This window comes from Pipra filicauda, unplaced genomic scaffold (genome assembly GCF_003945595.2).
Source record: "Pipra filicauda isolate LSUMZ 115617 unplaced genomic scaffold, ASM394559v2 scaffold423_size595307_pilon, whole genome shotgun sequence".
Lineage (NCBI taxonomy): Eukaryota > Metazoa > Chordata > Aves > Passeriformes > Pipridae > Pipra > Pipra filicauda.
Window position 1 is genome coordinate 442,247 of NW_024104558.1, and position 21,022 is coordinate 463,268.

Genomic DNA, 21,022 nt, shown 5'->3' on the forward strand with positions numbered 1-21,022 from the left:
GGGGATTGTCCCCAGAAAGGGGCACGGGCAGTGCCACTGGCTCCAGCACTTCCCAGCTGGGCAGCTGTTTTTTGGGAAGGAAGGATCAGGCCTCCTGCCTCCATCCACTCGGATCCCAGGCACGCAGGGAATATTTTGGGTATAAACCAGTAGAGGTCACTCGGCCCCAGTAAATCCAGCGCTGCTGGACCAGTAAGAGAGGGAGCACGAACTGGGGGGAGCCGCGGTGGGGACACCGACCCCCGGTCACCCTCAAATCCCAAACTCCTGTCCCGCGGGACAACCACAGGATCCCATCCTGCCGCCTCTGGCTGGAGGTGTTCGGGCTCCCAGAGCCCACCGGGACCCCCAGACACCTCCTGGATAATTCCCAGCTTCTCCCCTGGAGCTGAAAGGCCATTTTTCCTGAACACGTTTTGTTTAGAGAGCAGCTCTTCACAAGGAATTTTGTTAACAGATTTCCCATACTTTATATTTTTTCCAAAATACACCAAAGAAACTTGATTTTTCGGGGGGGGGGGGGGGGGGGGGGATGGGAAAAGACCTTTTTTAAATGAAAATCAAGTAAAAGTGTCACTGTGTAGCAATTTGATGGGACTGTGGGTGTGACACCCCCAGCTCCAGGTGATCCCTGTGTGCTCCCACATGGACACAGCAGCTCCCTGGACACCCCAGCTCTGCTCCCTCCACCTCCAAAGGGGGTGATGACACCTCCCCACATCTCCACAAGCTGTCCCTGTTTCTGGCTGTTCCCAGCTCTCTGTAGCAGCCAGGATTTATCCTGCAATATGTGAATTCCACGGGTGGGAACAGGAAAGAGGAGCTGTGCTGTCCCCTGGGAATGACAGCTGGTGAGGCAAAACCCTGGGACTGACTGACCCTGCTGCCCCAAGGATTCCTGATCATCATTCCCCTCTGCTCCACAGCTCCAGGACAGTCCAGCTGTGCTGCTGAGGGACACAACTCCGGATTTGCTCAGGGAGCAGGGAATGGGCACCCAGGGGAGAACTGGAGGGGAAGGAGAGGGAAGAGAGGGTGGGATTTGCACGTTTCACACCCAGTGATGCCTTTGACCCGTCTGCATCCTGACCAAGAATCACAGAATCCTGAATCTCCTGAGCTGGAAGGGACCCACAAGGTCCATCCAGTCCAACCCCTGGCCCTGCCCAGACACCCCAACAATCCCACCCTGTCCCTCAGAGCGTTGTCCAAAGGCTCCTGGAGCTCTGGCAGCCTTGGGGCCGTGCCCACTGCCCTGGGGAGCCTGGGCAGTGCCCCAGCACCCTGTGGGGGAAGAACCTTTCCCTGAGATCCATCCCAACCCCCCTGGCACAGCTCCAGCCCTTCCCTGGGTCCTGTCCCTGGTCCCAGAGCAGGGATCAGCACTTTGCATCTGAGTCCTGGCATCCTTGTTGTATCCAGGGGGTGCTATCCATGTATCCCTTGTATATCCAGGGCATTCTTTCCTTCCCGGTACTGGGAGCTGTTGAAAAACAAATTCCTGCCGTGCCTGGGCTGTCCCTCATTCCCCCACACATCCCCCCAGACCTGTCCCCAGCCTCCTGCCCCAAAATGTGTCCCCTTGTGCTGCCAGGGACAGTCCCTGTCCTCAGCCTGGAGGGGTTGCCCAGATGAAGCCCCTTCCCAGATCCTGGCTCTCCCTCGGAGTGCCCAAGCTGGAGGATGCAGGGGAGGATGGGGGTGCCAGGAAGTGCTTCCAAGGGCTCTTGGAACACAACACAGGGGTTCTGGGCACAAATCCAGCCTCTTCCCAGCTCACCTCAGTGTGTGCCTGGCGTCAAGGGAACACACAGCACCTTCCAACACCTGAAATCTCCCCTTGTGTCCAAACCCTGCACAGGATGGATGGGATATATTCCCTGGGAGGGTGGGGAGGCCCTGGCACAGGTTGCCCAGAGCAGCTGTGGCTGCCCCATCCCTGGGAGTGTCCAAGGCCAGGTTGGATCAAAGGAGCAACCTGGGCTGGTGGAAGGTGTCCCTGCCCAGGGCAGGGGGTGGGACTGGATGAGTTTTAATGTCCCTCCCAACCCAAACCATTCCATGATTCTGGTCCAGCTGGGTCCTGAGCTCATGGGAAAATTAAAGGTTTTTTCCATGATTTTAAGAGATTCCCTTCCAGTCTTGCCCTTTGCTAAAATTTAAAATCACTGTTTCCAACATTATTCATTCTTTTTTTTTTTTGACCTTGCAAAACAGACTTTATTTTTCTTCCTGCAAATTCTGTGCAATATACACCTATGTACCTATAGAACACACCTCAATAAAAAGCTTTTCATCCATACATTATATTACTTTTTATTTAATGTCATGAAAAATTCAGACAACAAGTTTTGTCCTTAAATAAACGTTTCTCCCTCCCCTGCCCTCCCTTCCTAAGCTGACTGGTCCGAAAGAGGAAATTTTATTTAGTTATTTTCTTTTCTTTAAAAAAATAGAAATTACAATCTTACAAGACAGAACATTCAATGAGAACAGAAGCATCTTCCTAAATCTAAAAAGTAAAACATTTCCATAAAACCTGTTGGTATCTACAGGTAGGTGTGTGTGGAGGGTGGTAAATGGAAAGAAAAGGTTTTCCATTTCTTTCTTTCATTCATAAGAGATAAAAAATAACATAAAACCGACTGAAACTTTATATATTTTTCTCTTTTGCACCAACATTCACAAGAATATATATTATATATATTTTTGATCCATTTTTTTATACACAGTGTGAGGGTTCTGCAGGTGGAAATGGACACTCAGCTAAACTGCCAGAGCAAACAAACAAACACGAAATTAATCTTGGTCTGGACAAGAGCCATCACTGTGAGAGGCTCCCCAGGGCTGCTGGATGGGAAAGCGGCCAAACATCCCATGGCTGGAGGGTTGGAAACATCTCCAAGACGCCAAGGACGGAGCATCGGAGCAATCTGGAGGTCTCGGGGCTCCTGGGCATCATCCCCAGTGGGCACACGCAGCCCTGGCACAGGGAGAGGGGAAATCTCCCTTTTTCAGGCATTTCTACCCAGGTTTTTGTCCTTTGCCCTTTCCCTCGATGCTCCCGGAGGCCCAGCGGGGCGCGAGGGACCTCAGCACAGCCTTGGCCGCAGCCCTTGCCATCCCTTCCCGGGCATCTCGCCCGTCCCAAGCCAGAAGAAATCACTGAATCGACGTGGAATCACTTTATCCCCTCCCGAGAAATCAGCGAGTCGAGTCGGTTCCGTCAAAGAGAACATAGAAAGTGCAGGTTCCCCGCGGTTTGGCAGGTCGAGTTACACGTGTCTTTAATACTTCCAGTCTTCCCTAGGTTCCCACGGGGGGGCTTTTTTTATTGCTCAGGATCCAGAACCTCTCCCACGAGGCGGACGCTGTGTCACGAGCCAGGACGAAGCCGCGGCGGCGGCGGGGGCTGTTCCCGAGTTTAAGGTGCTTCCCTGGGTTCTGTGCCGGGTGAAATGGAACCGCTGGTGCTGACGAACACCGAGGGTGAAAACAAGGGGCTGTGCTTTTCTTTTTTTTTTTTTTCCTCCTCCTTTTCCCCCAAATACTCCAGAAGACCCGTGTCCCTCTGGGAAAGGCGGCGCCGCTGCCCCGCCGCGCCGAGGGCGAGCTGCGAAGCACAGTCGTTTCCATAGGGCGCTTCTCCCGGTGCTGATGCTCCCAAAAAAAAGGCACAACCCTCTGGATGTAAAAGGCAGCGCTGACTTCTCACTTCTGTCAAAGCTTGAGGAGCTGAGAGGGCGGGAAACCAGCGGGGCACGTCCCCAGCCCGGCGGACGAGGACGACGCGTTGGCACTCACGTGGGGCCGTGGGAGGGTTGGCAGCCTTTCCCAAATTCCTGGGCTCCAACAGTGCTGGAGAGGGCTCTGATCTCCTCCAAGGAGCAGGTCAGATGTGGTTCTCAAACCCTGCACAGCCCCCACATTTCCCTCTGCCTTAGGCCGAGGCAGAAATCCCACCGGCGACTCTTCCCAGGTCGAGGTTGGTCCGTGCTCTTCCCTGGGAGATCTTTCACCCACGAGCACGAACGTCCCTGACAACGCCAAGAGAGCTGCTCCTTGAGTTCAAGGGGTGCAATTGTGGAGCTGAAGGTCTCTGGTTCCCACTCAGAGATGGTCCAAACTGCTGCAGGAGGGGGTTGGGAGCACGGGGGATCAGCATGAAGCAGGAAGGGGCTCGGGGTTTTAGCCCTTTGTCAGCAGAAACTGGGGCTGCCTCGGAGCAGGGTTTTCCCTTGGTTTTGGCATTTGCTGCAGGAGGAGCAGGAACAGGGACGGAAAAAACCATCTGCAGAGCCACAGAGTCTCTCAAGTGTTCCCACTGCTGAGGACTATTACAGCATCACCCCACAAATCCTTCCCTTTGTCACCTTTGAGCCTCCCGAGCTTGGAGCAGCAGGTCCCGACCACACCACATTCCTTCCCATCACCCTAATTCCTTGAAGGGAAGGAATAAGGACCTTCTGCTTCCCCTTGACCCCAATTGGCAGTTTCTCCCCCTGAAAAGCTCCTAAATCCTGCTAAATAGAGAACAAGCCCCAAAATAACAGTTCTAGGGAGCTCCTTGGGGGGAAGAGCCTGGGTCCAACTCAACCTGCAAGAGCAGCCACGTCCGTGCTCCCGGCGGTGCCGGCGTGGGAAGGGGGGACCCGGCAGCGGGATGGGGGTGGGTGGAGGAAGGGCCTCAAACCCTCCCCTGGGTGCTGAGCCACGGGGAAATTTTAATGGGCTCGGTGAGACAACACCAGCACCCAGAGAGCCACCACTGTGGGGACAGGGACAGCCCCGGCACTGCCGGGGTGGAGCAGCTGGAGCCGGGCTCTGGCTGCAGTCACACGGGCTGGGAAAAGCACTGGGGGTGTGGAAAGGTGGCACGAGGCAGGTGGACCTGCCAAATCAGCTCCAGAAAGCCCAGCTGGGTGGGCAGTTGGCCGGGCATTTGGGGAAATGCTGTGACGGAGGACACGGAGGCCCTGCAGAGCTTTTTCCCTGTGGTGTTGGGCGTCCCTTCCCTCGCACCAGCCTCCTCCACGGGAACATCTTGTGCTGAATCCCCCCCCAGCCACAGCCAGGTCTTTCTCAGCCAAGCTCCCGTGGGCTCACTGCACCCCTGGGAGAAGGAATAAACCAAAGGCTCTCCCTTTTCCCTCTCCTCAGCTCCAGCCCACCCCACCCAGCCGAGTCAGCGTCGCCCCTTCTTTATCCCATGTCTTGTGTTTGGGTAAAAAAAACCAAAAAACCAAAAAACAATAATTAAAAAAAAAAAAAAATCAGAGGTGGAGAGTGCAGCCAGGACAGCAGGACTGCCAGGAGCATCTCCCCTCCCCAGCAGAGATTTCACATTCATTTCACTGGTATGGCAAAGTCCATTTGCTTTTTCCTTCAAGGTGCTTTACATTCAAGAGCTATTGCAATCCACGGCGGGGCCACGGGGCTGGGGGCACCCGCAGCCCCCCCGGCTTCTCTTGAGTTTGATTGACTTGATTTAAATAAACTGCCCCAAACCTCTGAAGTGCAGTTCGTCTCCAAATTCTGGGGGGCTCGAAGGGCCTCGAGGTGGCTCCCGGCCTTAGCTCTCGCGAGGGTCGCTGTACTGCAGCTCCGAGTTGAAAACCTCCTTGTACAGGGGAGGGAAGTTCATGGCGGTCTCCGGGTGCAGGAGACGGAAAAATTCCAGCTTGTCCAAGTGCAGGTTGCAAATGGTCTTCATCAAGGGCAGCTTGGAAACCATCTGTGGGGAGAGGAGGAGCTGGTGACCACGCTGGGTTCCCAGCCAGTGTCCCTGTGCTGTCGTTCCCCCTTCCCTGGGGACAAGCAGGAGGGTTTGGGGACCGCTGGGTTCCCACCTGGTGTCCCTTGCCCTGCTGTTCTCCCTCCCTTGGGGAGAATGGATGGGTTTGGGGTGACTGGGTTCCCAACCACTGTCCCTAATGCTGCCGTTCCCCTTTCCTTGGGGACAAGCAGGTGGGTTTGGGGACCACTGGATTCCCAGTTAATGTCCCTGTGCCGTTGTTCCCCCTTCCTTGGGGAAAATGGGTGGGTTTGGGGACCACTGGGTTCCCAGTTTGTGTCCCTTGCCCTGCTGTTCCTGCTGTTCCCCCTCCCTTGGGGACAACGGGTGGGTTTGGGGACCAGTGGCTCTGCCTGGCACTGGGGCACCAGCAGACAGCCCCCCTTTGGGCAGCCTGGCAGCAACGTGGCCTCACCCCCAAACCCACATCTTTCCCCAGGAAAACCAGCACCTGGGAGGGCTCAAGGAGCCCCCAGGGCCCCCCTCCCTGCTCCAGCTCCGTGCTGCCCAAAGCATTCCTGAAATGGCTCCTTTTGCCCAAAAAACCCGCTGCCTGCTGCAGTGCCAGGCTCAGCAGCCCGGGGCTGCCTCTGCCTGCACTGCCAGGAGATTCACAGCCCCTGGAAAGGGAAATTCTTCTCCTCCTTGGGCAGGTCTGAGTGCCCCAGGAACGCCCGTGTGTGGCTCCTGAGCTCTGGTGGAGCCCCGTGCCCCAGCTCAGACACCCCCTGGCACAGCCCCCGCCTGTGCCCCCCCCGTGCCACCCCCCACCTTCGAGAGCTTGTCCTCAGCGGAGTGTTTCTTCTGGATCTCGTGCTGCAGGGCCACGTAGATCTTGTCCTGCAGCTTCTGCACCTTCTTGGACTCGGTCAGCCAGGGGCGATCTGTGAGGGACACCAGGGCAGAGCTGCCAGGGGGGTCTCCTCTGGGACGGGTTTGGGGACAGTGGCATGGCCAGCTGGGCCTCCCTGCATGCCCTCCCCCCCGCGGTGGGTGACACAGCTCCTCTCCCCACACAGGGGTTTTGGCAGATGCATTTTGTGCATTTTTTCCCCCCCAACCTCCTTCGCGAGGAACGACTGAGGTCAAACACCAAGGAACCAGTGCTGAGGAAGTCATGTCAGGGGAGGTTTGGGATGGATCCCAGGACAAGGTTCTTCCCCCACAGGGTGCTGGGGCACTGCCCAGGCTCCCCAGGGCAGTGGGCATGGCCCCAAGGCTGCCAGAGCTCCAGGAGGGTTTGGACAACGCTCTGAGGGACAGGGTGGGATGGTTGGGGTGTCTATGCAGGGCCAGGGGTTGGATGGATGATCCCTGTGGGTGCCTCCCAGCTCAGGATGTTCTTGACGGGTCAGCTCTGCCCAGCTGTGCCACGGGGCAGCCCTGGGTGCGGGGCTGTACCTGGGGAGAGCAGGACAGCGGCGGTGAACAGGGCGAGCTCCTCGTCCGACAGCTGCAGGCGGCACAGGGTCCTCCCCAGCTCGAAGATGGCTCCGATGAGATCATCACAGCCTGGGGAGGGACAGCGGGGACATCACGGCTCTGCCCCCCTGGCAGCACCTCCACCCGGAGAGGAGAGGAGAGGAGAGGAGAGGAGAGGAGAGGGTCGGAGAGGGTCGGAGAGGGTCGGAGAGGAGAGGAGAGGAGAGGAGAGGAGAGGAGAGGAGAGGGTCGGAGAGAGGAGAGGAGAGGTCGGAGCGGGTGGACGCGGGTCGGAGAGGGTCGGAGAGGAGAGGAGAGAGCGGAGAGGAGAGGAGAGGGTCGGATTCGGCGAGGAGAGGAGAGGGAGAGCGAGAGGAGAGGCGGGAGAGGAGAGGCTGCGAGAGGAGAGGAGAGGAGAGGAGAGGACGCGGAGGGAAGAGGAGAGGAGCAGCGGAGAGAGAGGAGAGGAGGAGGCGCGGCGGAGCGGATTTCGAGGAGCGGAGGGCGAGGAGAGGAGAGGCGCGGAGCGGAGAGCGAGGAGCGGAGAGGCGCGGGATGAGAGGGAGCGGGAGAGGAGCGGAGAGGAGAGGAGAGGGAGGAGGAGCGAGGGCGAGGAGAGGAGCGGGAGAGGAGAGAGAGAGAGGACGCGGAGGAGGAGCGGAGCGGGAGGAGAGTGGCGAGGAGAGCGAGAGGAGAGGAGAGGAGAGGAGAGGAGAGGAGAGGAGAGGAGAGGAGAGGAGAGGAGAGGAGAGGAGAGGAGAGGAGAGGAGAGGAGAGGAGCTCTTACCAAGCGACTTGAACACCTGCATCCCGCCGAACTTCCCCTCGAAGAGCACGGTGTTGTTCAGGGGGTTGAACGCACGGATCATGCGGATCAGGAGCACCTCGAGGCAACCTGATGTAGGCAGAGAGAGCGCAGACGAGGGCAGGGCAGGGCAGGGCAGGGAAGGTCAAGGGGTTTCCATCATCCCAGGACCAAAGGTAAGAAAGAGGAAAGCCCCCAGTGCACGTTTGAAGTCCAGATTGTTCATTCCCAAGAGCAGAATGGTTATTCCAACAAATCCGTTTTGGGTTTTGGGATTGGTTGGGGTTTTTTTTTTTAGGTTTCCAATTGTGACCACAATATTTCACCGAAGGGAAATATTATCCAGTCATTGGCAGAGAGACCGAGGTTGTGGTGGAGCACCGAGAGAGGAGGGGGTGAGAACAAAATAAATAAAAAGAAAATGGGAGGAAGAAATGAAAGAATGAGTTAAACTCCAGCGTGTCGGGCATGGCCAGCTCTGGCTTCGGGGTACAACGTCCTGTTGGGACACAGGCACGCACCCCCTGTGCTGGGTGAGGCTCTCAGCCCCCCAGCCCTGATGAGGAACTGGGAGGCTTTTCCACTATTTTGGGGCTTTTACACGTTCAGGTCCCTGGCCTGGGCACGGCATCACCAGCTCAGGCAGATGGGTGGGTGGGGGGCATGGGTGTGTGCTGCCATCATCCTCCTCTTCCCAGTCTCTTGCTGGGAGAAGAGGTCAATCCTTTTCTCTTCTCCCTCCCTGCTCCCCTTTGGACTTGGCACCCATTTTCCCAGGGGAAAACCTGCCGTGCTCATTTCCATCCCAGCTTCTGGATGACATTTGGATGAGAGTGACTGGGAGAAAAGCCTCTGCCCAAGGCAGCCACTCCCCATGTCCCCTCCCCGCAGCACCAGCCTTACACACGACCTTCAGCTCCTTCCAGCCCAGCCCTGGGAGAGCTGGGGCAGGAGGGAGGGGAGGCTCCGAGAGGAAAGCGCCAGCCAAGAGAAGAGATGGGATACACCTTTGGCACCGCAGCTGCTGCTGGGAGAGGTGTTGGGGACACGGGGGGGACAGTGGGGGGGTGGCAGGGACGCGAGGGGGGCGGTGGGATCCCCCCCTTACCGGCTTTCAGGAGGATGATCTGGTCGTTCTGGCAGAGCTCCATGAAGCCGTCGATGCGCTTGGCGAACTCCACCACGTACTGGATGGCGTTGGAGATCTGCAGCGAGCACTGCTGCCACATGGCCTCGCAGCTCTGTGGCACAGGGACGGCCCTCAGGCTGTGCTGCCCCCTCCCCACCACACCGGCTGGGCAGGGGAGGGACCCCCGTGCCGTGCCAGGCGTGGTGGCATCAGGACACCCGGGGCAGGAGCTGCCACCACACCTTCCCCCCGACACTGGGCTTTTGCAGCTCCCAAAGCACTGAAGGACCCTCCTCGCCTTCACCCCCACCCCAGGGGACGCTGGCTGTGCTGGGGGGCCGTGGGGGCCGTGGCAGTGGCACTCACCTTGCTCTGCAGGGCACGGACCTCCTCGGGGGAGTAGAGGCTCCAGGCCAGGCGCTTGAGCTCCTCCGTCGTGTACTGGCACGTCTCCAGGTGAGACTTCACCACGTTCTGGGCCACCCGGTCTGCAAGGTGGGGACAGTGCTGGTGAGCCCCCTGCCCCCTGCCCCCACACCCCTCCTCTCCTGGGTGTCCTGGGGGGCTGCCGGGGCTGGGGGCTGGAGGGGGAGAGGGACTCGGTGCGGTGTCACGGGGGTGTGAGCACAGACAGACTGTTGGGGGCTGTCCCCAAGGCACAGCAGGGGATGTTCCACACGGTCTCAGGTGTGCTGAGCTCCATCCGTGCTCAGCCTGGAGGGCTTGGGGCTGCTCTGAGAGCCGAGACCGGGGCAGTCCCTCACTATCATAGAATAAAACCCCAGAATGGTTTGGGTTGGGAGGGACCTCGAAGCTCATCCACTGATCCACCTTGAAGCTCATTCCACCGCCCTGCCACGGGCAGGGACACCTTCTGCTATCCCGGGTCCCTCAGGGTGTGCCTGGTGTGGGCACCCAGAGCTGGATGTGTCCTGCAAGGTGCTGGGGTGGCCCCGAGCACCGTCCCCAGGGCTGCACAACCCCACATCCCTCCGGGGCTGCCCCGGCGCTCACCGATCTCCAGCACGGAGATGTCGGGGGGCAGCTGCCCCCCCTCCAGCGCCCCGTGGGCGAACAGGGCCGGCTCCAGCATCAGCTCGTAGATGGACTCCTGCTTGATGAGCGTGGCGTCGGCCACGTCCAGGCTGGACTGGTCGGGCGAGGGCTGTGCCGAGGCCAGCAGGTCCAGGTTGTAGTAGGTGCTGCTGCCGTCGGGGGTGAGGGGGAAGTCGAAGAGGAGCCCGTCGGACAGCGTGGAGATGTCGTCCAGGTCCGAGAGCCCGCTGCTCACGCTCGTGGTGTAGACGCGGCTCAGGGGCTCGGGCTCATCCTTGGTGCCCCCGCTCTGCTCCTGGCTCTGCTGGTGCTTCTGCACCTCGGCGTAGAGGCTGTCCCGCTGCTTCTTGGACATGCGGCCGAACTTCACCGCTGCCCCGGGAGAGACGCGGCCGTGTCAGGGTAGCCTCGCCCCGGAGCAAAGCCGGGACCACCCCCCCGCCTGGGAAGGGTCCTGACCCCCGGGGCAGCCGCTGTACGAGCCCTGAGAGGGGCAGGGACCCCGCCGGATGCACCCCCCGCCCCAGACCAACCCTGGGTCGAGCAGAACAGAACCGACTGAATCGACTTCCCGCGGAAAACGCGAAAGCGTTTCTCGCTTCCCAAACCCTCCTTGCGCCGCGCCGGCCCTGCGGGGGGAGCACCTTCATCCCGACAGCCCGACCGGCTCCGCGGGGGAGCAGACGGCCCCTGGGGACCCCGGGCACGGCTCACCGTCGCGGGACATGCCCAGCGCCAGGCATTTCTGCAGGCGGCAGTGCTGGCAGCGGTTGCGGTTGGTGCGGTCGATCAGGCAGTTCCTCTGCCGGGAGCAGGAGTAGCTGGCGTTGTTCTGCTGGCTCCTCCGGAAAAAACCCTGCGCGGGGACGGGACGGGTTGGGAAAGTGCCCGGCTGGAATGCCAGGCCCCCGCAGCTGCCCCCACCCGCCGGCAGCCGCCGTCCCCGGGCTCACCTTGCAGCCCTCGCAGGTGATGACACCGTAGTGGATCCCTGAGGACTTGTCTCCGCAGATCTTGCACGGGATCACCTCGATTTGGGCTGGGGAGGAGGGGGAAGGGGGGAAAACCGCGAGGGTTAATGGTGGTAAACGCTGAGCAGGAGGGAGCTGGACCCCTCTCCACGACAGCACCTGGGGAAACTGAGGCACGAGAGTTGGACCCACCGGCAGCTCAGCCCTTCCTGCAGCCCCTGCAAGGACTCTTCCACCTCAGAGAGGTCCTCAAGAAGGCTCACACAGGGTGTGGGGTACCCCCATCTGCTCCCCCATCCCCTCCAGCAGCACGAGACAGAGTAGGAAAGGCCTTGGAGCCAGGAGAGCACAGGATGTTTGTGCACCAGCCTGCCCAGGACCCTGTTTTGGATCATTCCCCTTGCTCTTCAACCAGTGTGTGCACCAGGACAGGGACACCCTTTGCACAGGGACCATCCCCGTCCCTGCAGCTGTGGATGCTCTCCTGCCACAGAGCTGGACCAAGCAGAGGGTCTGGGCCCTCCCCATCGCCCCAGCAGCTCCTCTGAAACCCAGGACCGATATAGCCATCCCCAGCTCAAGGTCCCGGCCCCCTTCCCCCCGCAAATCCGCTTCCCTCCCCGCTTCTGCTTCGCTGGCACTGAGCTGCTAATAGGCTTCGTCCTCCTCATTTTCCAGCTGCCCCAGATCTGCGCTGGCTCTGCCCTCCCCACGCACGCCGGGGGGGGACGCAGGGCACCCCCGGGACTCGTACGTGCCTCCCGGCATCTCTGCACCCTCTAATCCCCGCCGCAGCCCCGCACCCCCCGGCCGGGCTCAGCCCGCGCTGCTCTCGAGGGCGCTGGGCAGGCGCCGCCGCGCCAAAATAACCCCCACGGCCAGATTATGGTTATTTCCAATCTCCTGGGCCTGTGCAAATCCCCGCTCGGGTAATTCCCTTCTGCCTCTCTTCTCCCCCGGGAGCCATCGGCTCTGGGAGAGGGATGTGTTTTGTGGGGCCGTCTCCGTGAGGGACAGTCCCAGTGCTCGGCCAGTGCCACTGCCCCCGGCACCCAGCCGTGTCCTGGGGTCCCTCAGTGATGTAGGGGGGGCTGGGCTGGGGCAGTGGAGTCTCCCTGGGCACAGGGGCAGCCAAGCTGTCATCAGTCCCCCAGGGCTGCCTTCGGTCCTCCATGGATGTTATCAGTCCCCCAGGGATGCAATTGGCACCCCCGGGGTGCAGCTGGTATCTCCAGGATGCAGTTGGTACCCTGGGGATGCTCAGTCCCCCGGGGATGGCATTGGTCCTCCCCAGGGCTGCCATTACTGACCCTCTGGGGGACGTTTGCTCCCGGCCACACTGGGGAAGGACTCGCTCCAAACCCAGGTGCAAGTGAGGGATGGATCCCTCCTGCATCCACTGCCTCGCTGCTCAGGTCCTGCCCCGAATGCACCAGGTGATTTGGGGGTTTACCCTTCCTTCCTGAGGCTGCTGAGCCGGGCTTCTCCCAGGGCTGTGTGTTGTTCCCCTCAGACTCAAGGTGGTCACATTCCTGCCCCAGCCCCTCCCCAAAGCTGCTGCCTGCACCTCTGCTGTGGTTCTGGGCCTGGGGCAGCAGAGCTGGCAGGAGTGGGCAGGGAGCAGGCAGGGATGGCCAGGGCATCCTCACAGCCCCCTCAACTGCACTGGCGTCACAGCCCCTTTGGCGGGGGGATGGAGGCATCGACAGGGCCCTGTGTGCCCACCCCCAAACCACCACCCGGCTCCGATGACCGACACACCCTCCAATTCCCTGGATCCTGCTGCCACCTTCACCCACGCCGCCGGAAAGGGGATGCAACCCGCAAACGGCGGGGACCCCTCCCCGCCCCGCCGCCCTGCCCCAAGCCCTGCCCCAACCGCCCGGATGGGACAGAGAGGTGGTGGCATCGCGGGGGGCACAGGGAGGGGGTGCCACCCCCGGCAGGAAGCGGCGTCGGCTCGTTATGCAACGTTAATTGCAGCCGCCGGCAGCGCGGGTGATGCATCGCGGGCGCCGCGCCCTCACGCCCGCGGCCGATACTCCGGTACCCGGAATTACCGGCACCGGGCTGAGCTCGGCCTGGCACCCACCGGCACCCACCCGGCAGAGCCCGGGGGTGCCGCTCCGTGTGCCCCACAAAACCCACCCGAGCTCCCGGGGACGCCGATGCTTCGTGTGATGCCGATGGCCAAACCCTGCCCCTGCACCCACAGAGGGAGGGGACCCCCGAGAGCCCCCCGAGAGCCCCCCGGAGCCAGAGCTAAGAGTGCGTGGGGATGATGCTGCCCTGGCTCCTCCTGGCGAAGGAGAAGCCCTTCGACCGCCCGCAGCCTTTTGGGGCTCTAATTACCATCCTGCTAATTACCCGGCCGTGCCCGCCACCGGCACCTGACCCGCTCGTAAGACGTTCGCCCCAAATAACTGACGTCGATCCGCGGCCGTAACCCCGGCGATGGCAATTACAGCCCAGGACGGCGCTTAATTGCTGCTCGGATCGTAAGCCCGGGCTGAATCACCGGCTCGGCTCCCTCGGCGTCCCCTCGTGCTGCGGCCACGTTCCCCCCGGGACCCCCGGGGCTGCCAGACCATCTCCCCTGGGACCCCTAAACACCCCCCTGGGGCAAACCCAGCAGGACAAGGAGGGATGTGGGCGCTGGTGGGGTGGTCACAGCAGCACCCTGCATCCCCCAAATCTCACTGTGATAAGGGGGAAACATCACAGCAGACCCCACACTGCGGGTGTGCCCCCCTTCCCCGTGCCTCAGTTTCCCCACGGGAGCACTTGGCTTCTCCTCCCACCACAACCCTGCGAGCATCAGCCACGCTGTGCAAACGGGGGTCGTTTAGGTGGGGGAGAACCCCTTCCCCCCGCCCGGGAGGGGTAGGAAGGGAAACTGCACCCTGGGGCCAACGGGGCTAAGATAGGGAGCAGGGGGGGGAAAAAAAACAACAAACCAAAACCAAAGGGTTAAAAAAATAAATAACAATGATCCGCAGCCGGCAATTAAAATGTCCCGGCGGTGGTATTTGCTCTCCTCCCACTGTAAACACTTCTTGCCCAACTCCCGGCCCGCTGCCACCGGCCGGCCCTTATGTAAGTGGCCCCGTGGGCACGGTCCGGCCACGGGGCTCGGCCGTGGCGGGGCGATGGCCCCCGGTCCGGCGGCTGCGCCGCGCTCGGAGCCATCCTGTCCCACTGACACACTTTTCTGCCCGTGGCCGCACGCGCTTGTGTAACCGCGGCCGTTAACCCTTCCCGGGGCCGAGCCGGGGCTCGGGGGGGCACCCCCACCTCCCGCCGCCGGGGAGGGGGATTTTGGGGCGTTTTGGGGTGACCCCTCCAGCTGGGGACACGTGTTTGCCGTGCTGAGCCGCAGGGCTCTGTGGGGACACGGGGCTGTCCCTGCACAGCCCCCAGGTCTCCTGTCACCCCCCCGGACCCGGCCATGTGTCCCCTCCAGCCCAGCACCGCTTGGCCCGGACCAGGCTGGAGGCTCTGGTGGTTTCGGCAGAGCCAGAGCCGCCCTTCCCGGAGCAGGACTCGGCCTTCGTCCCGCGCCGGCACACCCTCCCCTCCATCGCCTCCGCCCCGAGGGCGGGCATCCCTCCCGCACCTCAAAACAAAACAAGGCAGGCCCTGCAGGATCCGGCTACGAGGGTCCGGACCCCTCCTCTGCGGTGCAGAGGATGGTGGCCCCATCCTCATCCTCCTCCTCCATCCCTCCCCTCGGCCATGTGATCTCCCTGCTGTGGGGGAATCACCCCAAAACCCTCAGCACCCCATTGAGCCCCAGGACGTGCTGCAACCTCACTGCTGCTGGAGGCTTTTTGGAGCCACCCCCTCTCCCAGCAGTTCTGCTGGGCGCCCCCAGCTTGGAGGTGAGGACTCCTGGGAGGGGGTGTTTTGGGGGGCACTGGCAGGTCCCTGTCTGTGCAGTCCCCCAGGACAAACCTGCACCCCCCTCACCCCACGGGGCTGGTGGCAGGATATGGGCACCCCCTCCCTTGGGGTGCCACCTGAGTCCACGGTGCCCAGAGGCAGGGGATGAGCATCCCAGCTCCGAGTGTTCCGGAGGCGGCTCCGTGCCCCTGTGGCCACCCCTGCCCCAAACACCCCCCGGCTGCCGGGGCAGGTGCTTCCCCAGGGCCCTGGCTCATTACCCAGCGAGCCTGCTGGGAAAGGAGGTCCGTGCCCCATCCCGCTGCCGCGCGGTCGATGCCGCGGGGCGGGCACCTCCGGTAATGAGCAGCAGCCCCGCAGCCCCCGGCACCCCCTGCCCCGGCCAAGGGCACCGGGATGCTCCCACGCTTCACCACCGCCGTCCTCCCCCCTTCCAGAGGGTTCAGTATCCCCCGGTGCACCCTGAGCAGGGGACGAGGCCGGGCTGCACAGGGACACGCGGGGACCTACAATGCCACCCCATCTCCCCGTCCCTTCCCTAAAACCCAGCTCTGCTCCTGCGTCTCCTGCAGCAACCTCTGACCCCGGGAGCGACTGCTCTTCCCCACAGCCTCCAACAGCGGTTGTGTTTTGGGACAGTGGCTGTGGGGTAGGAATAAATAAGGAAATAAAGGGAATTATCACTCCATTACAGCTGCTGATGGCTTTGCTTTTAACCAGGCTCCTGTGCTGCAGCACCCCGGGGTCTCCCACACCCCGGCATTGGGGCCATGGCTGCTGGCAAATCCCATCCCCATCCGTGCATCCCAGGGAACCCCAAAGAAGCCAGGCCCATGCTGGATGTTCACAGCCCCAGCTCCAGGAGCAGGGGCAGCAGCAGCACCGGGGCCATGCAGGCAATAAGGAAAATTCAGATGACACAACTGCGGCCCTGAGCCAGGCTGGAGTGATGGAGGTGGGAACTGGTTTCCTAATTGATTAGCAAAGATTTCCTGGAAACTTTGGGCCAGAACACAGCTCAGCTGCTCTCACCCTGCCCCAGGACAACCTTTGGCAACCTTCCCTCGTGGCCAGGGGGCTTTGCATGCGCCCCAGTGCCCAGCGAGGTGCTGGTTTTCCCTGTCCGTGGTGCAGTGTGTGTCTCCAGCTGGGAAGTCGCGGTGTCGGGTGGGCGACGTGGCTCCCCCACGGCCGCCCGGCCCCTGCCCCGGCTGCTCCGGTTCAGCAGCTCCCGTGCCACGCAGCAGCCTGCCAAGGCCAGCCCCGGTGGCGCAGGACGCAGCCCTTTGCACTTTGGCTGGCGCAGAAGGATGGCAAAGGTGAGGCAGCGGGGAGGGGGACCTGCTGCCAGCCCGGGGTGGGGACAAACCGGGCTGCGGAGGGAGAACCCCTCCAGCCCTGCGGCTAAATCGGGGGGAATTATCTCCCTGGGGCTAAATAAAGGCAGGAGAGCAGCTCTGCTCGCCACATCCGATAAACCCGGCGAGATTTAGACATTAGCAGCTCTTTAAATAGCCGAGTTCAAAGTTAAACGTGACAGGGAGGAGGGAACAGGGGAGGAGGACGGCTTGGGGCCAGGGACCACCATCTCCCCAACACCGCGTTTCACCCTCCGGGCGCTGCCCCTCCCTGGGGTTATCAGGGTCGAGGATCCCAAATCACGTCTGCGCCACTCAGGGCCCCACAAAGCCGGAGGACAGCTTGCTCCTCCGGGCTCATTTTTGGGAAGTGACAGGCGCAGCCGTCCCGCGGTACCGGGGACAGGGGCAGCCGTCGTGCCGGGAGGGCCGGTGGGTGCCGGCCGCCCTCGGCCGCGCCGGCGAGTGCACGCCGCCGAAACGGGCAGGGAAGCTCCTCCTCCGCCCTCTCTGATTTTTCCAATGACAGATCTAGGTCACTAGGACAAGTCGCAAAGGCTGCCGAGCCACCGCACGCTGCTCGCCACGCTGCTTGCAAAACAAGTGAGCAGGAGGGCTGGAAACCGTATAGGATTATACAAGGCAGAGCCTCTGCCCCGGCCCCGGTGCATCCGCGGCGCAGGGAAGGACAGGGGCGAGGAGCTGCTGTGGGCCCCGGGGGAATGGGGCAGAGCAGGGGCGGTTTTGGGGAGGAAAATGGAGATTGAGTCAATTTGGCGTCGCCATGCGGCATTCGGGCTTCGAGAGATGAGGACGCAGGACTGCGGGAAAAACGCCTCACTGGGGGAAACGGTGGGATATCGGGGGGGGGGTTGGCCCTAAATGAGGGTCAGCACGCAGTATTGGGGGGGGGAGAAGGAAAAAAATTATAAAAAAAGGAAAAGTTCACCCAGTTGCTAATTAAGCTGGTGCCGGCTGTGCGAGTGCTACCTAAGAGCCAGCAGTGTCGGTAATTAGGCAGGCGTTAATGCTTCCCTCCGCACCAATAAAGGTGAAATCCCGGGATGTGGCGGGGTGGGAAGGGGGATGTGGGGGGCTCACCTCGGCCTCGCCCTCGCCCGCCCCGGCCCCACCGTTACACAAGAGTGCGGCAGAACCACAGCGCCCGCGGGAAACAGGGGCTGAGGAGCTCGAGGATGAGCCTCCTGGTACCTACACCCCACAAGGCACCCCCAAAACACACCTATGGAGGGGCATCACCGAGCGCTGGGGTGGCTTTAAAGGGGGGATGAAAACCCCAGCCCAGGGCGGGAGGTCCCAGCAGCTCTGTAGGAACAGAGCTGGGTTTGGCCACCGCTGCGTCACCACCACCAGGCCCCAGTGGATCATCCCGCCGGAGCCTTCCTCCCTCCATCCTCCTCCTCCCCTCCGCCTGATTGGCAAAGCAGAGGGGTGACAAGTAGGAATTGCCTTTCATAACGGGAATAACCAGGCAGGTGCTGGCGCGACTCATCCCTGACCAGGACAAGGGGCACCCAAAATTGCACCTGGTCCTTTGCCCGTCCTCGCAGGCACCTCCCAAACTGCCCCCCGCGCCGTGGGGAGGGGGAAAAGGGGGGAAAAAACCCACAATAAATCCAGCCCTGGTAGGACCAACATATTGAAGAGGAGATTAAGGGGTTTAGTGCGAGGAAAAGCTTAAGAGCAGGTTTAAGCCGGCGTCGGAAAGCGAAGCAAAATAAACAAGAATTTTATTCCTAACGGAGGGGGAGCTGGAGGAGGCAGAGCGGTTTGGTGAGGGTTCCCTCCTGGTCCCCCTCCGCGGAGCTGGTGCAAGTCCCCCCTTGTCCCGTTCCAGCGGGGCTGATGCGGGTCTCTCCCGTGTCCCCGTTGGGGCTGGCGCGGCTCCCATCCCCCTCCGCGGGGCTCGTGCGGGTCCCCCCTTGTACCTCTCCAGCGAGGCTGACGCGGGTCCCCCCTTGTCTCTGTCCGCTCTGACGCCGAGTCTCCCCCGTCCCCTTCCGCGGGGCTGCCGCGGGACCCCCGTCCCCCACCGGCGGGGTTGATGCGGGTCTCCCCGTCCCCCCGTCCGGGCCGACGCCGGGTGCCCCCGTCCCCCTCCGCGGGGCTGCCGCGGGTCCCCCCGTCCCCCACCGCGGCCAACTTGCGCCGCTGCCCCCGCGGCCGCGCGCTCCGGTCCCCCCGCGCCCCGAGCCCCCCCGGACCCACCTCGCATCGTGTCCGCCGCGGTCAGGGCGCCGGGGGGCGCATGGGGGGGCGCGGGGGTCCGGAGCGGCGCGGGGCGCGGCGGGGAGCGCAGGCACCGGGAGGCACCGGGCGGCACCGGGAAGCACCGGGCGGCACCGGGCGGCTCTGGCACCTGCCCCTCCGCCGCGCCGTGACCCACTTCTGCCCGAGCATGCGGCCGTTCACATGACGAGCCCGCCCCGCCCCCCCAAATCGGTTTCACTTCCAGCCCCACCTCCTGCCCTTCGTCCTCCTCCTCCTCCTCCATCCCCATCCCCGCCGCTCCGGCGCTCGGCGCTGCGCGGGCGCTGCCGGCGCCTCCCCGGGACCGGGGTCTGCGCGACCCCCGCCCGGCCGTGGCCGCGGGGGTGCCCGGCGCTGCCCCCCGGCGCTGCCCGCCCCCGGGAGGGCCGTGCCGGTGCCCGTCCTGCCCCGGCTCGCCCAGGCACGGGGCCGGCTGCGTGTCCCGCTGAATCACCGCTCCCTTGCCTCACTGCGCTCCCGCGCAGCCCCGCTGTCCCCGCCGGGGACCCCGCTGGGCGCGGGGACCCCACAGCCCCTCGGCTGGACAGGGCGGGGGCTCTGCCCGAGGTGCAGCACCCGGCGCTTGGGGGGGTGTGGGGAGCGCCGGGACCCCCGTGCAGCCGCCCCATGTGCCCACACCAGGGCGCAGATGCTCAGGTCCGAGGGGACATTCTGGGAGACCTGCGGGTCGGGAAGGGCGCCATGGAAGCGGTGGGAAGATTCGGAGGTGGCAGCGAGGCATTCCCACCCTGTCCCTCGTGCTGGGATGCACGCAGGTGGCTGTGGGGCTCCAGGTTGTGCCCTGGGTAAGGGAGGAAAAAAGTGATGGTGGCCCTGGACCCCACCTGGGATGGTGGCCGTGGGGTGGCTCCGGACCATGCAAAGCAGCCTCGCGGTGTAGGGCCGGACGTATCGGCACGGGGCAAAGTCCCCTGGCTGGGGTTTGTGGTGTGACTCTTGCACCAGGTCACCAGAGTCCTCCTGGCGCCACATCACGGGGTGGAGATGCCTGGTCCCGGTCACGTTGGGCCAGGACTCAGGTGACAGGGATGCAGCTGGTGCTTGGCAGTGCCCAGGGACACCCGGCTCCTGGGGACAGTGGCACTGGCCTGGAGACCTGCTGTGTGCAGAGAGGGCATCTCCCATGGGCATGAGCACAATATCCGCCATGGACATGGACCTGGTATCCACCATGAGCATGGATGTGGGATCTACCATGGGCATGAGCATGCCATCCACCAGGGGCATGGACCTGGCATCCACCATAGCCATGGAACGTGGCATCTACTGTGGGCGTGAGCATGGCATCAGTCTGGCCAGGAGCAAGGCATGGCCTTGGCCACCACATCGGCCACGGGCATGGAGGTGACACCCACCACAGGCACAGATGCAGCCGCCATCACCACACTCGTGGCATCGCTGCCTCCTCCCTGGACTCCCCCCTGCCCTCGCAGCTTGGCCCTGAGGGAGCACCTCAGCCCCCAAACCCTCAAACTAAACCATTTAATGGCAGCTGAAGAGGGCGATTTCAGCCCACATCCACCCCAAGGGCTGGGCAGAGCGGGGGGTACAGGGGTGCCCAAAGGCTCCCCCACCCGCTCTGGTGCAGGGGCTGAGCTGTGGGGGCACTCTGGGTGCTCCCACCCGTGTCACCGCCTCGCTCAGCCCCGGCGCTGTGCCGGGGAGGGGGACACGGGCTGGGGGGCGGAGGGGGCCGGGCCTCCCGCCGCGCTCCAGCGCTGCTGTCTGACACGATTTCGCTGATGGCGATCGGGAACGGGTTCGCTGCTCTCGCCGGTCGGATTCGCTCCTTCCTCCCGGCTTTCCCTCCCTCCTCCCGCCGCGCTCCGCATGGATGGGCACGCAGACGGGACGCGGGGCGACGGCTCGTTACAGGCTCCGCTTCCAGCGCGGCTCCTGCGAGCGCAGCCCCGGATGGAGCCGGGAATCCCACCCCGGCACGTCCCGGGCAGGGGCAGCCCCGGTACCGTCCCCGGGGGTCACGGGAGCTGCCCGAAGGAGGTCACCCTCATTAGCCCCATTTCAGATGGGGAAACTGAGACCGGGAGCAACGCGGTGACTCCTCGTGGCACGCGGGGTCCGGCCCCGGCCGGCTCGCCCCTCCCAAGAAGGCGGTCGCCGATTGCCGCTGTTGGGACAGTCGCGGCCGAATCGCGCCAGAGCGAGAGCGAAAATACTCCCCGAGCGCTCGGCGCAACCCAAAAGTATGAGGTTACATAAGCGGCACCACACCTCCCGTGAGCAACGCGGGACCCACGCACCCATCCACGCACCGCTCCCGCCGCCGGGCCC

The 21,022-nt window shown here is 62.8% G+C and overlaps 1 protein-coding gene across 3 annotated transcripts; it reads right to left on the reverse strand.

Annotated features, from left to right (window-relative positions):
• Positions 1-2,646: 2,646 nt before the first annotated feature.
• On the reverse strand, positions 2,647-18,769 carry LOC113982931 (nuclear receptor ROR-beta-like). 3 transcript variants are annotated; one of them, XM_027711574.2, is made up of 10 exons: positions 18,668-18,769; positions 11,160-11,245; positions 10,921-11,062; positions 10,165-10,578; positions 9,517-9,638; positions 9,130-9,262; positions 8,004-8,111; positions 7,196-7,306; positions 6,566-6,678; positions 2,647-5,734 (listed from the first exon to the last, which is right to left on the reverse strand). In XM_027711574.2, the coding sequence occupies exons 1-10, from the start codon at positions 18,672-18,674 to the stop codon at positions 5,573-5,575; spliced, it is 1,398 nt and encodes a 465-aa protein (XP_027567375.1). In that variant the 5' UTR covers positions 18,675-18,769; the 3' UTR covers positions 2,647-5,572. The 3 variants fall into 3 exon arrangements, with proteins under 3 accessions (XP_027567375.1, XP_027567374.1, XP_039241563.1); XM_027711573.2 differs by lacking the exon at positions 18,668-18,769 and adding an exon at positions 12,939-13,176; XM_039385629.1 differs by lacking the exon at positions 18,668-18,769 and adding an exon at positions 12,631-12,636.
• Positions 18,770-21,022: the final 2,253 nt, after the last annotated feature.

What these genes read in the sequence shown, in the direction of transcription:
- LOC113982931 (XM_027711573.2), bottom strand. Translation starts at nt 13,086, where the DNA reads ATGCCACCACCTCTCTGTCCCATCCGGGCGGTTGGGGCAGGGCTTGGG. An exon ending in TCACCTGCGAGGGCTGCAAG is followed by an intron (nt 11,063 to 11,159) that starts GTGAGCCCGGGG and finishes GTCCCCGCGCAG; the next exon opens with GGTTTTTTCCGGAGGAGCCA. An exon ending in GATCATCCTCCTGAAAGCCG is followed by an intron (nt 8,112 to 9,129) that starts GTAAGGGGGGGA and finishes TGCCTACATCAG; the next exon opens with GTTGCCTCGAGGTGCTCCTG.